General features: G+C 36.3%; 1 protein-coding gene across 1 annotated transcript in view; it reads right to left on the bottom strand.

Moving 5' to 3' along the window:
• The window catches only part of ITPR2 (inositol 1,4,5-trisphosphate receptor type 2), a 431,615-nt gene that overhangs the window by 387,343 nt on the left and 23,954 nt on the right, over nucleotides 1-20,318 (bottom strand). The window contains exon 2 of the mRNA XM_019737570.2: nucleotides 5,347-5,417. Coding sequence (XP_019593129.2) covers nucleotides 5,347-5,417 — 71 coding nt within the window. The remainder of the gene's footprint in view (nucleotides 1-5,346; nucleotides 5,418-20,318) is intronic.

Below are 20,318 nucleotides of genomic sequence, written 5' to 3'. Positions count from 1 at the left end.
GCACAGTGTAGCAGGTATTAAATTTTCAATAAATGCTAGTTATTTTGAATCTGAAATAGTTTCAGTATTCATCAAAACAAAAATACACTAACACCAAACCTAAAGGAATGCAATAAAGCAATTGTTAAGCTGGTAGAGGAAATATTTATAACTGGCTCATACAGAATCACTTTTAGACGAGACTGATACATTCAACCATGTAAAAAGTCAAACTACTACCCAGCAACATGACTTTTTCTCTTATACACTTGAGTGTGTAACCTCCATGTGTAGAAGCAAAAGGTGAGAGTTCCAGCTTACAAAATAACTTCGCTGAACTATCTGAAGAGAAGGAACTGAGTTAAAGAAATGATCTTGTCAATCTTCCTCCAAGCCTTGATTTTCAGTACCTGCTTTAGTGTTCCACTGCACAGCAGAGAAATTCTGTATTTTAATTTCAATGCCTGAAGCATTCCAACTTATGGTTTATAATAACTTGTTGCTTGCCAGAAGTGGCCACTTGGTAGGCATGGTGGATTCTGAAATAGTCACATGTCAAAGGACCACAGAATCTCAGAATTTCAACACCAAATGGCCCATCCCAGGGAGTATCTATAATCAACCAAGAGAAGAGACTGTCTTTTCTTCCCTCAGCCCTCCTGGAGAGTGGCTTCCTGGGTTCTCCATTACTTCTATATTTTATCACCCGAATGGTAATAAAAGGACACATAAACTTCTCTTGCTTTGACTTATGTGAGTTTCTCCTCCTAAAAGAAAATGTACATGTATAAACAGGCACAGATTTTTGGAAAAATCCACACCTGAGATGGGTCTTCTAGAGAACGGGGGGCACAAATGCATAAAGAAACTAGGAAAGAAAAAAAGAAAAATCAAAAGACTACAAAGACAACAAAAATAACTGCCATAATTTTGTGTGAGAGGGGCTGGTTAAATTGTATATCAAAAAATTGGACCAGTGATAAAACATGTTGACATTAGGTGCTCCTTGTGTGATCAGAAGGATAGTTAACCTTGGTGGTAGTCTCAAAACTCTAACCATAGTCTAATCATGAGAAAAACATCAGGCAGACCCAAATTGTAAGACCCTCTACAAAATACCTGGCCAGCATTCTTCAAAAGTATCAAGGTCATGAAAAAACAAGGACACACTGAGAAAGTATCACAGACCAGAGAAGACTAAGAAGCCATGATGGCTAAATGCCATGTGGGATCCTGGATGGGAAAAGGACATTAGTGGAAAAACTGATGAAATCCAAAAGAAGCCTGGAATTCAGTCAATAGTAATGCAAATGGTAATTTCTTCACTTCGACAAATGTACCATGACTATGTAAGATGCTAACATTAGGGGATACTGGATGAAGGGAACTCTTTCTATAGCACATCCTTTATAACTCCTCTGTACATCTGAGTTTATTCCAAAGTTTAAAGTTTATCTTTGAAAAATAAAGAATATTTTATCAAAATAATTTTATACGCACTTAAGAGAAAGCCACTGTGCTTCTGTTAATTGTATTCTGATTCTCTGTTGTCTACTGAAAAACAGCTGTCCGCTAGGCATTCAATAAACCCTGGGGAAGTTGTTCATTTGTGAAAACTTAATTTCCTCTGTTCATATGTGAGGCAATATGACACAGTCAAAAGAGTACTCCATTGTATAATTGTGCATGGGGGAGAATTATTTTAACCTTTTTGGAACTTTAGCTCCTCATTCAAAACACTGGGGGAGTTATATTAGATTTACTTTTAATCACCTAGAAGCTCTAAAATTGTATGATTCACATGAACAAATCAGAGTGAGTACGAAAAACAAAAGCTTTTTCACATCAGTCTGAGAAATCCATTTGTCTAGCCGACGCAGGAGGAACTGAGGTGTTGCTGAACTGTGACAAGCTATTGTTTCTTCACCTTATCTAAAAAGTAACAGTAAGGGAGGGTGCTCTGGAAACTTGGCAGAGGAGTCTGGAAATGCAGGGGTGGTGATTCTGGGAGGCAACCGTACAAAAAAGCAATGGTTTTTAAAGTCAAAGGGAACTGGGGAAATACAGTCAGGCAGAGAATGGTGTAATGCAAGAGCAGTGAAAGGACAAGCCAAGTGAAAGGACGAGGCATTTGGGACAAGGTCTGCTTACGGCTATTGAGCAGTCTATAAAAACTAGGGCAGAGGCAAGCCCATCTCAGCGAGCTCTCCTCTGGGGCTCCATCAGGATGGAGTCCCAAGAATCATAGGGGAAGAGTCAGAGCTTTAAAAGGGAACCCTGAATCTCCAATAGAAAAAAAAAAAAGGACCCTCCTTCTCCCATGATAAATGGAGTGAAAGAATAGTTTAGTCTTAAACTAGAGGTAGAAAATGAGAGCAAACTAGCAAGGACAATGTTAGATGACAGAAAAAGCCAGCCTTCCAAGGGCAGGATGGAGCAGCTGAGTGATTCAAACTTTGAACCAGTGCCTGCCAAATAACATGACACCAAGTCTCCGTATATCTGCATATAATTACAGATGGAGTACACAGCTGTTACCCCGGCGTTCCGTCAGACACACTGAAATAAGCTTTGCACTTTAAAACAACTCATTTTGCTGGCAAAGAAGAAAAAGGCAACCATAAACCCTGAACGTTTATCTTTGAAAGATGAATCTCCCCTGACTGAAATAAGGCTACCCACGCTCCTGACAATGAAGTGTAGGCACCCCTGGGAACCATGTTCTATCACATGGTCCCAGGCAAAGTTTGGGTCTGTCATCCAAAAGCATCTAACAGCTATTGTTTTGGTTGTCTACTATGGGCAAACTCTATGCTGGAAGACACAAAAAGCAAAAAATAAAATGCTGCCCTTGATGGGGTTATAATATAAGAGTAGAGTCAAACATGTTTAAAGAAAATACATTATGCCTTTCTGTAATAAGTTAACTATCATTTGTAGAATGACTTAAAACACTTGCACGGTCATTCTCTGGAAAGATTTCAAGTCCTTGTGTGGTTGACGTTGTTCTTGTTATTATCCACGCCTACTGCCACCAGCCAACAACAGACAGCCTCTGAGGCTCAAGGCAGTTAGGTGACCTACTTAAGATAACACAACCAGTGAGCGGTACAGTCAAACCCTGAATCCCGTGCTTTTTCCTCTTACCAATACAGATTTGTTGTCCCGGTTTGCTTTTAAAACTTTTCTTTTTATCTTTAATGGACTACAGTTCACAAAAGGAGTCTCTGTGAATTTGGGTTTGTTTATCACTACTACTCTGAACTCAGTGTGCCTCTTCCACCAGAGGCACAGTGTTTCTCTCCAATTTAGGAAAGTGTTCACTCAGACTCTTTCACATACTGCCTCATTCCCATTCGCTCTAGCTTCTCCTTCTAGAATTTGATTAGTTACTGCCGAACACTCTCAGTCTATCCTCCAAGCTTTTCATGACTCGTTCATCTCTTCCTTTTTTGTATCTCTCTGTACTGCATCCTAGGTGAGTTCCTCAGATCTCTTTTCCAAAGCACTAATTCTCTCCTCATCTTTATATAATATGCTGGTTTGAACTTTTCAGAACCTATCTGTTCTCTTTTCATAGTGTCTATGCTTCCATTCTCTACCCTCTTCTATCTTTGAAATCATTTCCACACACTTATCGCATCATCTTTGGCTGGTGGTTCTGGGTCTGTCAGTCAGGTAATTTTATTGAGTCCATCCTTGTAACTACAGAACCAGCTCAAAATGGTCCTATCCTGTTTAACAAGATACTGAGTCGTTTTTCAGAGACAACAGACCAAAACCTCAAGTCATACAGCCAAAGCATGCGCACAACAGCAGAGAACTTTGCCCTCCTGCTGTACCTGGAACCAAAGTCTCACACCACCACCACCACCACACACACACACACACACACACACGGAACCAAACAACCAGGACATAACCAGAACTTAAACACCAGAACCATTTCAGAAGCCAAGGGTCCACTGTCCAGGGAGAACCTGCATTGATGCCCGTTTATCATAGGGTCCTCCAAATAAAACTTGTTCTCCCAGCACTTTGGCATACCTGTTCCCCCTTAAAAACCCTTAACTTAGTCCAGTGAGCAAGATTGATTTGGGGCACCATTAGGTCTCCCATCTTCTCGGTCGGTGCCTTCTCAATCGATAAACCTTTCCTTATTCCAAACTGTGACATTTTGAGTTTTGGCCTTTCAAAGTGTGGGGCACATGAACTTGGATTTCAGTAACATACTCAGTGGGGACAGTTTATGGCGAGAACACCTCACTTGTCTAGGGTTAGAGGAGTGCCCCTGCTGGGCAGTTTTATGGGTGCTTCTAATGGGCAGTGTATCAGTCACAGCCAATTTGACGTTAATTTTTCCACTGGAGGAGAAATTTGGACCTCTAAACTCAAAGCATACTTATCGTGCTTGTCACTCTCTGCAAGCTTCTGGGTTTAGGGAGAATGAAATACATATAATATTCTTATAATGAGAATTGTGTGGAAAGTGCCTATCACAGGGAATGAAACCAGGAAATATTTTACAAATGTTAAACATCTCCCTTCCCCGGAGCAGTAAGCATCACATCCTGACTTGGCTCTGGGCTCTGGGGAATCCCCTTAATTCTCTCTCCAGATTTTTACCTCTTACGAAAGCTGCTTTTCACCATTGTGAAAAGAATTGTTACACAGCGTGCTCAAAATGAATGCTGTTTTTAAATTATTTTTATTGTTATAAGTACACAGAAACTGTGAAATTGATTTAAGCAAGATTTTAATTACTGGTTTTTGTTGTGTATGATTCTTTGCATATTTCATTAATCCTTATTTTATAACAGTCGAATAATAACCAGTCTCTACTATAACCAATTTCCTTATTGATCTTATCAAGCTATTTCTAAAATTATACTTAGGAAAAAGTTTTAAGACAATTGTTCATTATTATACACCATCCAAAGTGACACTTGAAAAGCTAAGCTAACACATCAACTGTCACCCTCCTGGAGATTTTACAAAGATAAATTAAAAAACTGTTCATGAAACACTAACATTTGGAGTATAATTGTCACAGAAATATATAAGTATATATTATTCATGCTGTATTTATTTTTTTGAAAACTGGCCCCTACAGTTAATTACCAAGATTTCCTTTCAAAAGGTAGACTATCGTCAGCAAAACAAAAATTTTAACTATTTCACTATAAATCCTTCAATGTGTAAAAGAAGAAAAACAATCAGGAAAATTTTTGAAAGAATTTCCAGTGGACATGTTTATAGTTGAAAGTTTCACACTGAATAAAGTGTTAACATTACTTACTTTAAGACACAAAAATGGCTCCCACCCCCTTAAGTCACATTAATAAAAAACACTTATTTATTTCTTACCTCTGAACTTCTTGGGAGGGTTAGCAAGGTCTCCAGCCTCCGGATGTACCACACATCTGTCATCCACTAACCTAGAAGGAAAAGCATGATTACATTGTTAACACTGTCATATTCATTAGACATAAACTGCATGTAGATATTATATAAATACTTACAAAGAGTTTTAATGCCATTCTTCACTAAAAAACTTTTTAATAATCAGGGATATGTAAAAAGATTTGGTTATAATGGAATTAATAAAAGCAGGGTTTACGAAATTCAATAACGAGAAACATTGTTAAGTGACAAGAAACTGGTTAGATAAATCATGACATAGACAAATCATGGAACACTGAAGGGCTCTTTAAAATTGCATTTAAAAAATACACTGGCCTATAAAACATTTATAATATGCTGTGAAAATAAGTGGCATTAAATCAGTAAGATATCACATATATTTAGGCACACACATACACCTCCATACATATGTAAGGAATGGATCACAGACACAAATATATTAACCTTGGTCAGATTACCTGTAGTTTTTTTTTCCTTTTTTTTTTTTCCTTCTGAGCGTGTGTGTGTGTGTGTGTGCGTGTGTGTGTGTATGCGCTTGTTGTTTTAACAAGGAACGGGTAGGCTTCTGAGGTCAGGCTTACAGAGTGACCACAGAGTGGGTGGTCAAGAGCACGCATCCTGCATTCAGACCCTGGACGAGCCATTCCTAACTTGGTGGCCTTGGGCCTCCGTGTTTACACCTGTAGAATAAGGATAAGAGTACCCACCTCACAGCACTGTTAGGAGGATTCAATGACTTAATATCTGTAAAGCACCAAGTACAGTTTCTGGCATATAGTAAGCCCTTAAAAAAGTGTTCAATAAATAAATAAAAACGAGGCTCTTGCCTGCCTTATTTCTTACCATACTGTCTGCTTCTGGAAGAGTATCTGACACGTAGTAAGTATTCCACAAATAACAATGAAACGAATAAATCGCTTTTGTCATTACAAAAACATGTTTCATCCCAATTAAAATATTTACAAGAAGCCAGTTTCTAGGACAATTCCAAGAGAGACAAGCTGAATCTCTGCCCTGAGAGCTAAGAGACATGAATCTCCTGTTCAAAGAGGAATATCTAACCACCAAAGACACAAACATCCATTTTCTCCATTGACTGAGTGGTGGGAATAACTGGGTTTTTTTTCCCAATATATTTTGAGAATGCATATGAATTAGTTTCAAGTTTGTGAACTCATCTGAATGGAGATCCCCAAGTTGCAACTTTCTGTTTTCTTAAAAAACATGTTAGTCAGACTCACTAGTACCTATCAACGCCAGCACAGAGTAAAACCCAGTTTGTGATCAAATGTCTGCTTGAATGAACTAGGATGATTAACCAAATTGAGACTTTAGTTCCTGGTTTATCTAGTTACCAGAAGCAGACACTTCCTAAATCACCAGATTTTTCTACAGCATCCAATTTCCACAAAACAAAGTGCTAATTTGATCAGCAATATGGTTCTTTGATTTTTTTTTTACATATATACTTCATTTATACTGGTTTGCTAAAATGTGGTTTTATAAGAGCTGCCAAGCACGCTAGAAATTCCTTTTAAGAGTCTTTCAAACTGTTTTCTTAGAAGCAGGAAGTCACAAAGGGTCAAGAGAAAGTAAACCCAAACCTCTTCAATATCCATCTTCGGTCTATAACATTAAATGCGAAAGGCTCAAGGAGTCCTGAGAATGTCACAAAATAATTTTTTTATTGTTTTAATGCTGAGGGAAAGGTCAGCTTTTCTAATTAGTTAAGACATGTTAAGAATTCAAAACATAATAATAAACATAGTCTTATTTAGAAAACATTATAATTATATAAACAGTAGCACTGACATGCTACACATTCTTTGTGCCTACCCATTCCCACTGAAACACAGGATCCCACTAGAATGTCCCCTAAGAGCCCCCACATGCATGGGCTATCCATCAAGAAGAATGGGAAAAATAAAAGCTAAAAATCAGATCACAGTACATTTGTGTAATTAAACACTTCTGCCTATCCTCAATGACCTGACAGCCCAGATAAAAATATAAAAATTAAGAGTGACTTCCATTCTAAGAATTTGTCCTTATTCCCCCTATTCAAATGTCTGTGAAAATCACAAAGACAATCACTTCATCATACAGACATAAAGAACTGGAACTATGAATGGAAGAAAGGGAAGTATAGGATAGGAAGTGTACGAAGGCGTGTGAATCTGTTATAAAGATATATACGATCATTAAAGTTAAAACTTAAACAGGATTTTAATGGTAATGGTTGGCGCAACTTCTACAATATCCCCAACACCCTCTTCTCGAATACCTCCAGGGTCAGACTATTCCCCTCTTACCATCTTTTTTACAATACTAATATTAGAATGTGTTTTAAATGGAGGTGGAATAGCACCCTATGTTTCCCATAACAGTACTTATTGCATTGTCTTATAACTGCTTGCTTAATTGTCTCCATCTTCCAATAAATTGTAACTCCATGAAGTCAGGAACTGAATCCATCTTGCATACCATTATGTCCCTGGCATCTTCTACAATTAGTTACAGTAGATACTAAATAAGTATTTGTTACATGAATAAATGAGTCAATGAATAAATAACACTTGCTTCTCAGGTAAATTTCCCTGTTGGGTTCCAGTCCTTTTTTCTGGAACTATACAAACTAAATCTTGTATTTCTGGGATAAACAAGACTATTGCTCTCCAATCCTTCCTCATTTGGATATTATCCAAGGAGCTCAACATCTTTTCATATACCCCAAATGTCAACATGCCCCTTAAATGTGATCCCAGAGACTATCCACTGGAGTCCCAATGTGCCGCCAGTTCTCCTCAAACATAGGAGGTGCCAATAATTATTAATTGAATGAATAAATGACTTTTTGAATCATTGGCTAAATCAATAATGCTACTTTTGGTAGATCACATAAACAGTAAAAATAAGTACAACTGACAAATGGTTGCTAGTAATAGATGGAAGAAAGGGTCGGAAATATTCCCCATCCAGATGTGTCTCAGAAAATTACCCAAAATGTCAAATCCTGAAAAAGGCCAAGACAGCCTGTTCTAAATAACAATATTGTAATAGTACTTTTCAACCCAATACATCAATGTACTTTTTAATGGGCTGCATTTATTTTTCTCATGTCTAAATCAGAAAGCTAAACAGGCAATTATAGCACTAGCCTAAAATTCTCAATATGTCACTGAAACTCAACTATCATAAAACCTGTAATCCTTCATATCTATCTTTTCTTCATAAGGTCATATCTGTAAATTATTTGTGCATTTTATAAGGAAAAAAATCATTCAACTATTAGACCTCCAAGGTATCTATAACCAGATCTCAGTTGCTACTTTGAAAGATTTTATACATAAGTATGAATCAAAAATATGAGTCATAGTTTAATTGGATATGTAGATAAACCCCCTAGAGAAATCTTGCAAACATGAATCTGGAGACATGTACAAGAGTGTTTGAGGCAACACTGTTCATGACAGCCAAAAAATGAAAAACCCAAATGTCATCAATAGTAGCATAAATAATGACTAAATGAATAATTTCATACAGTGATAACTATTTAAAAAGTGAGTAAGTTGCAGCTTCATGCAACAACATTAAAAATCTCCAAAACATAAAGTTGAGCTGAAAAAAAAAAAAGCAAGTCCCCCAAACAAATAATTGCTATTTAATTCCATTTATGTTGGAAATAGGCAAAACTAAGTAGCATATAATTTAGGAATACACATGGGGTATAAATAAATTATTGTATACAAATACCTGGATATCAGACTTCTAAATAGATTTCAAAGGAAAGTAAATTATTCTTTGGTCTTGATTCCCTTATTACTCCACCAATTGCAAAGAAAATGCCACATAATAGGTAAAATATGTTAGGGATAGCTTTCTCCTTATGAAGCTATAAGTGGTATTTCTACCTTGAATACTTTGTAAAATAAGTGTATTATTTTCCTGATATTTGCTTACCACAAATATATCTGACCCTTGTACCATTAAGTGATATAGTTCATTTCTAACACTGAAACACATTTAAATACAGTGAATTTAGGTGGAAAAAGAAGGTGGGTAATCTACAATGGGCATTATTAAAAGCAAGAAAGACGGTTATGATTGTGTCCAGGTTCATGATCATAATGGAGGTGCCTTTAAAGTACTTTCAGAACTCTACAACAAATGTAATAATTATCCCCAACTCTGGGATTTTTGCTCCAGTGGCCATATGAATCTCGCCCTTACATATAACTTCTGGCTTCTTACCTGAACTGTCCCTCCTCCCCACAACTCCCACCACCCACGCATTCAACTTCTTCATTCACCTTCATTTAGAAGTAGTACTAAAATAGAGGGGAAAAAACAAATTTGAATCCTTGCTCAGTCTGCCACGCCATATGTGTTTACGTTAGTCGCTTTTCTTTTCTGTGCCTAATTTTTTAAATGGGTCAGTCGTGATCTCCCAGTTCCTTCTATTACTGTGGTTACTCACTTCTCTGATCCTGTTTTGTAATTAGAGTCGGCTTGTAGTATCATCCTTCAATAGCAGATTCTGACATTTATAATACCAGGGGTGCCAAAAATTGTATACAAGTGGACACTTTGGTCAACGTTGCTCAAGCAATAATCAGAAGTGTCTGGAAGCTGATGGTAACTACTTTGAGCACCTCTTGTAATTGCAGAAGTCAAACGTGACTTGTATTCATCTTTTGTTATCGGTATATATTGAGTATTACAATTTTAATACCGTTTTCCTTTCTTAAAATATGTATACATTTTTTGGTACCCTCTGTATATTATACACTATAGTTTGAAAGTTTAATTGTTTGGTACTGATTTTTTTTTAGTTTATGAGTTATTTTATCATTCCAAGCAAAATATTAGTATTTGACTTTGTTCCATTCATTCACCGCACTTTTAGAGCACTGTATTTTAAATCTTAAGCTCTTGCCATTTAGTAATATGGACATTGTTGGTTTTCTTTACTTAGCAATACTCAAGTTGCCCAAATAAGGAGCCAACCTCAAGGCATGTAGACTCTTGTTTGCATGCCAATTAATTTGTCTCATAATTCAGAGTAACTTAACAAGAAATACTAGGTTCTACAAATGTGCAACTACATACCTTATACCTGACAGGTCCTATGGATACATCCCTGCACAAAGCCATGAAGAATGCAAATCAAGCAAAAAACGTCCCTTTGTTTGCTTGCTTTAATCTTGCAAAACTTTCTGCCAAAAAGTGTCCTAACTTGTAAATCCAAAACAGATGCAATATACCAAATCTTCATAGCTGTACATATTTTTCCTGCCTATAATAACCAGAAGGGTTAAATTCACTTTTGCTTGCCATTTGAAATATGAGGTTTTTAAAAGTTAAAACAATAAAAGTTAACATTATATTCTCCTTTTAGATGTCTTATTTCAATACTATTTTTACCAACACCAGTATTTTAAGCTGAAATACCTATTAAAAGGATGTGTAAGTCCATATGTAAGTTTTTCGATCATGTACAAGTTTGTTGCTACTATCATCTCTCAAATGGATTCCTTCAGAAGTTGAAACTGTGCTTGCTCTTAGGTATTTAAAATGTTTCCAGTTATTTTTCCATGACAGATAAAATCAGTTTAAATCACATTTAAATTATACCATAAATTCTAAATTATTAAGTGTTACTATATGGAAACCCCTAAAAATTCTGGATGAATCCTAATGTCTAACTTTTTTGATCAGTGCCATGACCTAGAGCAAATAACATGAAGATCTTTTTTTTAAAAAAAAAAAGGGTATCGTGTGGACTAAAAAATGCATGCTGTTGCTCACTTATTAACCTTTTCAAAATCACTGCAAGAAGTCATCATTTTGTGAAACAATTATCTTCAGAGTATGGATGCTGATGAAACTAGTGGGAAAGAACCTGAAAGAGTTACACATTGCCTTTCAAAGAGAAACATTAATACCTGACCCTGATTTCAGAAAGGATTTGCCCATATATTTTGAAAGCTTAAAGCCTACATACAACCAAAGAAAGAAAGCATGAATTTTTCTTCTCGGATCTAATAACTGCCTTTTCTTAATCCTCTCTACCCTTTCTCCTGAAACTCTTTGCACCCAGTACTATTGCCAATCAATTTGAGCTGCATTTTCTCCTAACCTGTCCATTACTGTTCTTGTGAAAGTAAAGCATTTACAAAGTGCCTTTTTCAGAATAATGAATGGGTCTCTATACCAGTTGAAATCAATTGTTTAGTGATGGCTGAGTTGACTTTACCCTGTTTACCCGAAAATAAGACCTAGCCAGACAATCAGCTTTAATACGTCTTTTGGAGCAAAAATTAATACAAGACCAGGCCTTGTGTTATATTATGTTATATAAGACCTGGTCTTATAGTATAGTAAAATAAGACCGGGTCTTACATTAATTTTGCTCCAAAAGACGCATTAGAGCTGATTGTCCAGCTAGGACTCATTTTTGGGGAAACAGGGTACTACCAATTCTCAATCATCTGCAAAGAGCTAGAAAATCATTGGCACTGGAAAAAGTGACTCAATACGCAAAGTTCTGGTCCTGATGTTTACTATTTCCATACTGTCATTCCTGAGTTTTCACCACCTGCTTGGCACCAATTTGGAGATGCTGTCAGGAAAAAGGACATAAAATGGGAAACTCACCTAGTGACACTCTTCTTCCAAGTATAGACACCTCTTTTTCCCCATATTTCTGCAAGTTTTAGGTCACTCTTTCACACTTTCACAGTTGTCTTTTTTTTTAATATTGTCCAGAGATTCTAGTTGTTATACTGCAGATTAAATTAAAGCAATAGAGCTCAAATATTTTCAAAATTCCTGATACGACAACAAGCTGCTATGCATGCGTCAGCAAAAACAACATCAAACAGATATTAGAATTATCAACTAAAAATATAACTTTGATGGATGTTTACAGACATGAAAGTTTTTGTTTTTTTTAAGAGCAAAGCATAATAAGAGCCTATCAAAAATGGCCAAATGGATTCAACAAAGAATTTGCAGAAGTGAAAATTAGCCTACTTATTTGGTAAATTAGACACAGATAATTAATTAGGCATAGGTTAATTAGACACAGGTAATTAATAAACTGGAAGACAGATCTTAATAAATTACTCAAAATGAAATGGAGGATAAGAAGAATAAAGAAAATATGAAAGAAGGGTTAAGAAATATTAAAGGGTAAGCTGAGGTTACCATGCACATCTCATTGGCATCCTGGAAGGAGAGAAGGGAGAGAATGGAAGAAAGGCAATTTTTTTAAAGCAGAAACTTCTTTATTACTATAGTCATAAAAAATAAATAATCTCATATTTTCCTTTTTGGACAATTTTCTCGCTTTACCCCTCAGTCTTGGCAAAAAAGGATGGTGGGTTGTGTTGACGCAAATATATGTAATGAGTCCCTTTTGGAGAGATTTTCTGTGACCTGGTTGTGCTGAACCTCAGGCTTAGTCATCTGCAGAGGTATCAAAGAGCAAATTCAGGTCTCAGTGGTTATCCTGAGGGTATCAGAAGGCTCCACTTGCAAGCCTTGGTACAAGGCTTTAGTGTTCTGGGTGTTCCCTTTTTCACTTCCCATAAAGACTAGAGTTCAATAAATCCTCTGACCACCTACTTCTGGAAGGTCTTTGTAGCTATTTGTTTGTAAATTTCAGTAGCAAATCTCACTACTGTTAGCTAGACATTTCGAAGCATTCTTTCCCTCTTTCCATTTGACATTATCATTGACAGATCCCTTAATTCACCAATATAGCTGGGCATCATTGCACTATTGGACGGACACATTTCCCTGTCTCTTTCCAAGGCATGAACATTCAATGATTATGAAAGTTTCATTATTGCTACTCAGTTTATACATAAGATATTTTTATGATCCCAGTTAATAAAAGATATCAGTATAGAACAGGAATAATGGAAGCATTCTATCATGATGGATCCTTCTAATTGTGAGAGTCAATGCTTCCACATTTTACCAGTCATCACAGAAAACGTGAAAATCAGAGCCTAGAAGAGGCCTCCAAGAGACTGGAAATACTGGCTGGGCCTTGAGGGGATTGAGCCACACAGCTGCGCTAACCCTACGATTTTGATCAACATATAGAAATGGTATCATGCTTTGAGAAGAGAGACAATATTTGAAAAGAAGCAATATATAACAGCTGAGAATTTCCAGAGCTAATGAAAGATATGACTCCACAAATACAGAAAACCCAATGTAATGGGCTGCCAACTTCTCAAACTCTACAAGCCAGAGAAAGGAGAACCAATTCTACAAATGCTGAGTGAAAATTTAGCTGTCAAGTTAAAATTGTGTACCCAGCAAAATTAACTTTTAGGAACAAGGTTAATACTAAATATTTTTAGATAAATAATAACTAAGAGTTTACCACTAACAGCTTTTACTATATTTCAGGTAGAAGGAAAATTACCTTAATAGAAAAATATGAGTTCTGAGAAGAAACAGAGAGAAAAAAACTGTGAAAACATGTGAATTAATCTAAACACTGAGTATAAAAGAATAATAATGACTAATATGTGAGTTTAAAAAAGCACAGCACTAAAATACTAGACAACTGCATATAAGTAGAAAGGAAGTGATCGGAGTTAAATAGACCCATGGTATAAACTGAACAGGAACAAGTTAAAATATCATCAATTAACTTTATACTTTGAATATATATATATATATATATATATATATATATATATATATATATAATTTTAAAAGAAACTACTGAAACAACAGAAACAGAGTATATAAATATAAAACCAGTAAAGAGGGAGGAACACATAAGATCAAAAATAAGTTAAAATTCAATTGATCCAAAAAGAATTAAGAAAAAAGGAAAAATCATGATTAATATAAGGCATAAAGTAAGAGGGTAGAAATAAGTCAGTAATAATCATAATAAATTTAATTTTAACTTATTTAAAAGACAGATTTTTTAAAAAACAGATTTTCAGATTCGATAAAAAATCCAGCCATATGTTACCTACATGAGTCATACCTAGAACACAAAAATAGAAAAACACATCACAGAGAAAGACTAATCAAAAGAAAGCTCTGGCAGCAGTGATAGTGTACAAAAAATAGACTTGAGGGGGGGAGCAATATTCAAGATAAACAGGGCCATTATGTTAGAAGTGCTTCGGTTCTCTAAAAAAATATAACTTCTAAATTTATAAGTAATAGCCTTATATATAAAACAAAATTTACAGAACTACAGGGAGAAATTAAGACATTATATTGGGAGATTTCAACACACTTCTCAATTACTGATAGTGCAAACAGACAAAATTTAGTAAGGATACTTGCTTTGAAACACATCATTAATACACCTGATCTAAAGGACATATGCAAAATATATAACTTCTCATGGAAATATATGAGACTCAACAACTGGAGAAAATATTTTCTTTTTGAGCATATATGGAACAGTAATATACCAGGTCCCTCAATTTTATGGTTTTAATATCCCTACTACATCTCTAAAATATAGTCTAATTTTACAGGCTTTTAAAAAGTATCTTATTCTTTTGGCTCATAATGAAGGTATGTTTAGCTAAAAGCCCCATACCCATCCATCATCCATGGGTTTAGGGTCTCCTTCTATGATCTCACCATATTTAACATGCATCCTTTCAACTGTTATTTATTGTGTTATATCTCCAGCTACATGTCTCTAATAAACAGCTCCTTAGGGACTGCAGCAATATATTTTTAAGCACTGTGACTGGGAGGTAGTCAGTGCACAAAAAATAACTGTTGAATGAATGAATTTATACGCTAATGGACCACAGAGGTAAAGCAAACAGATTGCAACACAAAATGAGGTTGACAATGATATAGCAGGAAGATCATAGAGAAGGAAAGATGAAGTATGTCATAATGATACAACTGTTCATCCTTGGCTTATCCCCTCAGCAAACCATAAAGGAACATTTAAGTACATATTCTAGAAGTGGATGGCTAAAACAGACTTCAAAAAATAATCTAATCAGAAGAGTTCCTAAACAGAACAGAAGTTAGCCAAAAACATTTCTTTCCTTTGAAATCGTCAGAGCACAACGGGATTGGTGATTAGTTTTATAGCTGGTGGAAGGACCTGCCTCTTCCATGTTCCTTTAGTATGCTATCCTCTTCAAAAAGAAATGACTATGAAAACCAACTACCACTTCCTGGCTAATCATACATAAAAGAGAAACTCACTTAGGAGGAAATAGTTGGCAAAAGAAGTTCCCTGGCATGAAAAACTTCTGGCAACGATAGACCAATTTCCACAATCATTACAACATGAGAAACTAGATTTTTTTTCCAGAAAGTTGTGGAGTATAAAAGTTACCTTGTTAAAGCTACAAGCAGATGACACTTGTTTCTGAGTCAACCAAGAACTGGGCCATTTCTAAGAACTGCCAGAAAACGAAAGCAATTATAACTCTTCTAAAAAAAAACAAAAAACTTCCCATTTTCACATAATTCATTCAGAAACACAGCTTCCAACATTTAATTAACAGTGGCTAAATGTGAATAGATACGGTTTTAAAAAAACAACAACAAAAACGCCCATGTCATTCTAAAGTCACACTATAATTAGTATGGATGGAATCAATGGGCATAAAAAAGGCATTTCTGTGCACAAAGAAAAAAATTCCAGACTTATTTATGTTACTGGCAAGGATCTGATTGTGACTGAAATGACAGATATACCTTCTTTTGGAGTGTTTCAATTAAAGAACAGAGACCTCTCTCTCTGGGATGGAGTGAATTGAATGAATTCTTACCCAAAAATAATGAAGTGACCCATGGGACCTCAGTGAAAGCAGAGCCAACTGAGGGTAAAATCAAAGGTAAAGAAAAGCAAGCAGAATAGTCTGATGGCTAAAAAGAGCTACACATGTGTGTTAAATTAAATTATTTCCCTTGCTTCCAAGTTAGACAAAAATTTTCTGAAACCCCTAGAGGCTCTTAAAGTAGAATTTGTAATTAATCCTACATAATGTATTTATCTCTAAATATGCCTAGTTCTAATCCCTAATCCTTCAGACAGCGATCATCATAACCACAAGTAAAAGTTCCCAAAGAAAGATATTGGATTCTGCTAGAATAGGGCAAAAACGGGACAATATAAATTTAACAATATATTTTTCCTTTTAAGATTCTAGTATCACAATTGTGACTATTCCATAATAAACGTGTGATGTTGGGAAGTTATCTCTCTCAACTAACCATAAAATTGAGATAACACTAGCAGTAACTTCAGAGGACTGGTCTGAAAACTAACTGATTTGATAATGCAAAATTCCCAGTATGAAGTTAACATTCAATAAAGGTTAGCCATCATCATCAGTATCTATTATAAATGCCCGGCACAAAGTAAATACCCAATAATGATGATTAGCTATCATCATTTGCATCACTATTATTTATTCTTAACATTAATAGTTAAAAAAAGTTCACCAGTAAGGTAATCACATCAGAAAAACCTGAAGCTAAATCTCTTCATAAGGAAATTCATTCATTCCAGATATTTACTGAGCAGCTACTATGTGCCAGGCTTGTTCTAAGAGTAAACAAAACCAAGATTTGCAGGAAGGAGACCAATAACAAGCAATAAACATAATAAATCTATAAATTACACAGTGCGCTAAGGGATAAATGCCATAGAAAAAAGGGAAACATAAAACATGATAAAAGACTTACAGGAGGTGAAGGAGATATCTAGGAGAACTGCATTCCAGTCAGAGGGAACAGTCAGTGCAAAGTGGGAGCATATGTGGCAAGTTTGAGGACCTACAGGGAAGCCAGTGTGGCAGAGGGGAGTGAGTAAGAAGGTGAGCGATTGGAAAGGAGACCAGAAGCGTCAAGGAATGGGAGGAGCCAGATCCTAAAAGGCCTCCTACGTCACCGTAGAGACTGGCTTTTACTCTGAGTGAGATTAAGACTGGAGCCACTGGAAGGTTTGGAGCAGAGAAAGGTCAGTATGATCTGGCTCATATGTAGAAAGATCTGAGCTGAGAATAGATTGGAGGGCATGAGGAAAATAGAAGTACAGCCCACTTCAGAGACTAGCACAGTAATTCAGGTGAGAAGAGCGAGGGTCCATAAATGTGTTTCATACAAACTATCAATATCCTAACTAAGGAGAATAGCAGTACAATTCAGAAGAGGTATAAATAGCTATTGTCTCTTTAAAGGCTATTATATTGGTTTGGGGGTAGAATTTTACATATTTATATTCACCACATAGTATTATGGCAATTATTATTGTAGCAATATGGTTTTTACCATAAATAAGGTGCAGTTAAGTACATCAGAGTCAAAAAACTAGACAGTGTCTGGCCCAGAGTAAACACTTCATAATCACTTATTTAATTCATTAACTCAGTAAGTTAATTTATTCAACCTCTTGGTAAAAAAAATGTTATTCAAACATGATTTTTAATAAGAAAAAATGGCATACCCGCTGCTCATGAAGCACACCGTTAAACATTATTTTACAATTATGTGCCACTTAACAATGGGGATACATTCTGAGAAATGCATCATGAAGAGATTTCATTGTCGTGCAAACATCATAGAGAGATCTTCCACCAACCTAGATGGTCGAGCCTACCACACCGAGGCCGTACATATAGCCTATTGCTCCTCGGCTACAAGTCTGTACCTCATGTTACTGTACTGAGCACTGTAGGCAATTGGAATACGATAAATATTTGTGTATGTAAACATATCTACACATAGACAAGGTAGAGTAAAAATATGAGAGATAAAAATGTGGTCCACCTGTATAGGGCACTTGCCATGAATGGAGCCTGCAGGACTAGGAGCTGCTCTGGGTGAGTCAGTGAGTGAGCGGTGAGTGAATGTGAAGGCCCAGGACAGGACTGTACACGACTGTAGACTTTATAAACACTGTACATTTAGGCTTCACTAAATTTATAAAAATATACTTTTCTTTCTTCAATAATAGATTAACCTTAGCTTATGTTAACATTTTTACTTTATCAACTTTTTAATTTTTTTTTTTTAACATTTTGACTCTTTTGTAAGAACAGTCAGTTTACAACACAAACATGCTGGGTAGCTGTCCAAAAATGTTTTGTTCCTTTATGTCCTTATTCTATAAGCATTTTTCTATTGTTGAATTTTTTTCTTACTCTTGAAACATTTTTGTTAAACACTAAGCACAAACACATACACTAACCTCGGCGGACACAGCATCAGCATCATCAGTCTCACCTCCCTGGCTTGTCCCACTGGAAGGTCTACAGGGCAATGACACACACAGAGCTGTCACCTCCTATGACAGCAATGCCTTCTTCTGGAATACCTCCTGAAGGATCTGCCTGAAGCTCTTCTTCATGGGGTGTTACTCTTTTCAGAAATATGTCCATGGTGGTTTGCTCGGTTTGCCCCTAGTTTTCATCATAGATTTGTTTGTAAGCAGATAATGCACCATGAGCATTCCTCTATATTAATGAAAACCTTTCAGTGCTGGGGTCCATGTTTTCGAACTTTTTAATGAGCTTATGGAGATCTGCAAAAGCTTCTATCCCCTTCATCATGAATTTTCTTGAGGGTTCTTGTTCTGTTTCTCTTCCAGCCATTTCCTTTTCTCTTGCCTCTTCTTCAGCTATGTGTTCCTGTTCCAGTTCATTAGTCAATTCCTCAGGAACCACATCTGGAAGCTCCTCAGTGTCACCCTCACCCACACCAACTTAAAGTTGTTTGCCATTTCAACAACAGCCTTGTTGATTTTTACAACCTTTGAATTACGATGTCGCAATGGCTACAATGTCACTAGGCAACAGGAATTTTTCAGCTCCATTATAATCTTATGGTACCACCGTCATATATGCATGCAGTCTGTCATTGATCAAAATGCCATTCTTTAGTGCATGACTGTATATATGAAAGAAACCTTGGACATACATTACTTTTTATTTTGCCTCTTACCGTTTTAAGAACTTCCCTTTCCCATTTAAAGCTCTAAGTATGGCATGCTTAAAAACCAATGGGACCCCTGTACCACTCAAGGGAGGGTATGAAACCTAGGCAGGCCTCTCTCCCTCTCATCACCCAGACACAGTGATTGGTCCACAGGAAAGTACATAACCCAGGCAGGGCCAAAGTGCCTTTACGGAAGCAGATGTGAACAATGAAAAAAAAGGGAGAGGGTCTAGCTCCCTCTAAGACCAAGTGTTGTGAGGTAAAGTGTAGGCCTAGAATTGCCAGGAACCATTTTTCCCCACTATGGATGGAAAATATCTGCCAGAGAATAAAGCCTACGAGAGGAAAGAAGTGAAGAAAGAAACAAAATCCTGGTCTCATCAACTGAATCCTTGGTTCGAGCTGTACCAAGAACACAATCTTGGACTTCCCAGTAATGCAAACCAGAAAGCTTCTTTTTCAGTTAAACTGGCTGGGTTTCTGTTCCTTGCAAAAGAAGTAAATGAAGGTCACATAGCGAGTAAAGAACTGATACAGTATAAGCAACCAGAAAATCCAGACTAGCCACATACCAATAAATAAAATATGTTCATTTTGTCATGGATTCATTCATTCAACAAACATTCGTTGTGTGCTGATTACGAGCCAGGCACTGTCCTAGGCACTGGGGAAACAGCAGAATACAAGACAGACCAAACCCATGGCTTACGTTTTCATTTAAGAGTCACTATTTCTTGTTAGCTTGAGTACACCTAAGCTTGGGTCCAAGGAGTGGACTTCAGGGAGCCTTGAACACCCTCAAATATATGTAAAATCTTATGTTTGTGTGTATTCATGGGAAGTTGCAACATAAAGTTTCTCCTAGTCTCAAAGGGACATATGACCCCAAAAAAGATTAAGAAAAATTTAGAGTATAAGCATACCTTAGGATCAACATGTGTTAAAGTTCT

Source organism: Rhinolophus sinicus, linkage group LG02 (assembly GCF_036562045.2).
Source record: "Rhinolophus sinicus isolate RSC01 linkage group LG02, ASM3656204v1, whole genome shotgun sequence".
In the NCBI taxonomy this organism is placed as follows: domain Eukaryota; kingdom Metazoa; phylum Chordata; class Mammalia; order Chiroptera; family Rhinolophidae; genus Rhinolophus; species Rhinolophus sinicus.
The sequence above is the reverse complement of the archived record's forward strand: the minus strand, read 5'-3'. Positions and strand labels throughout refer to the sequence as shown.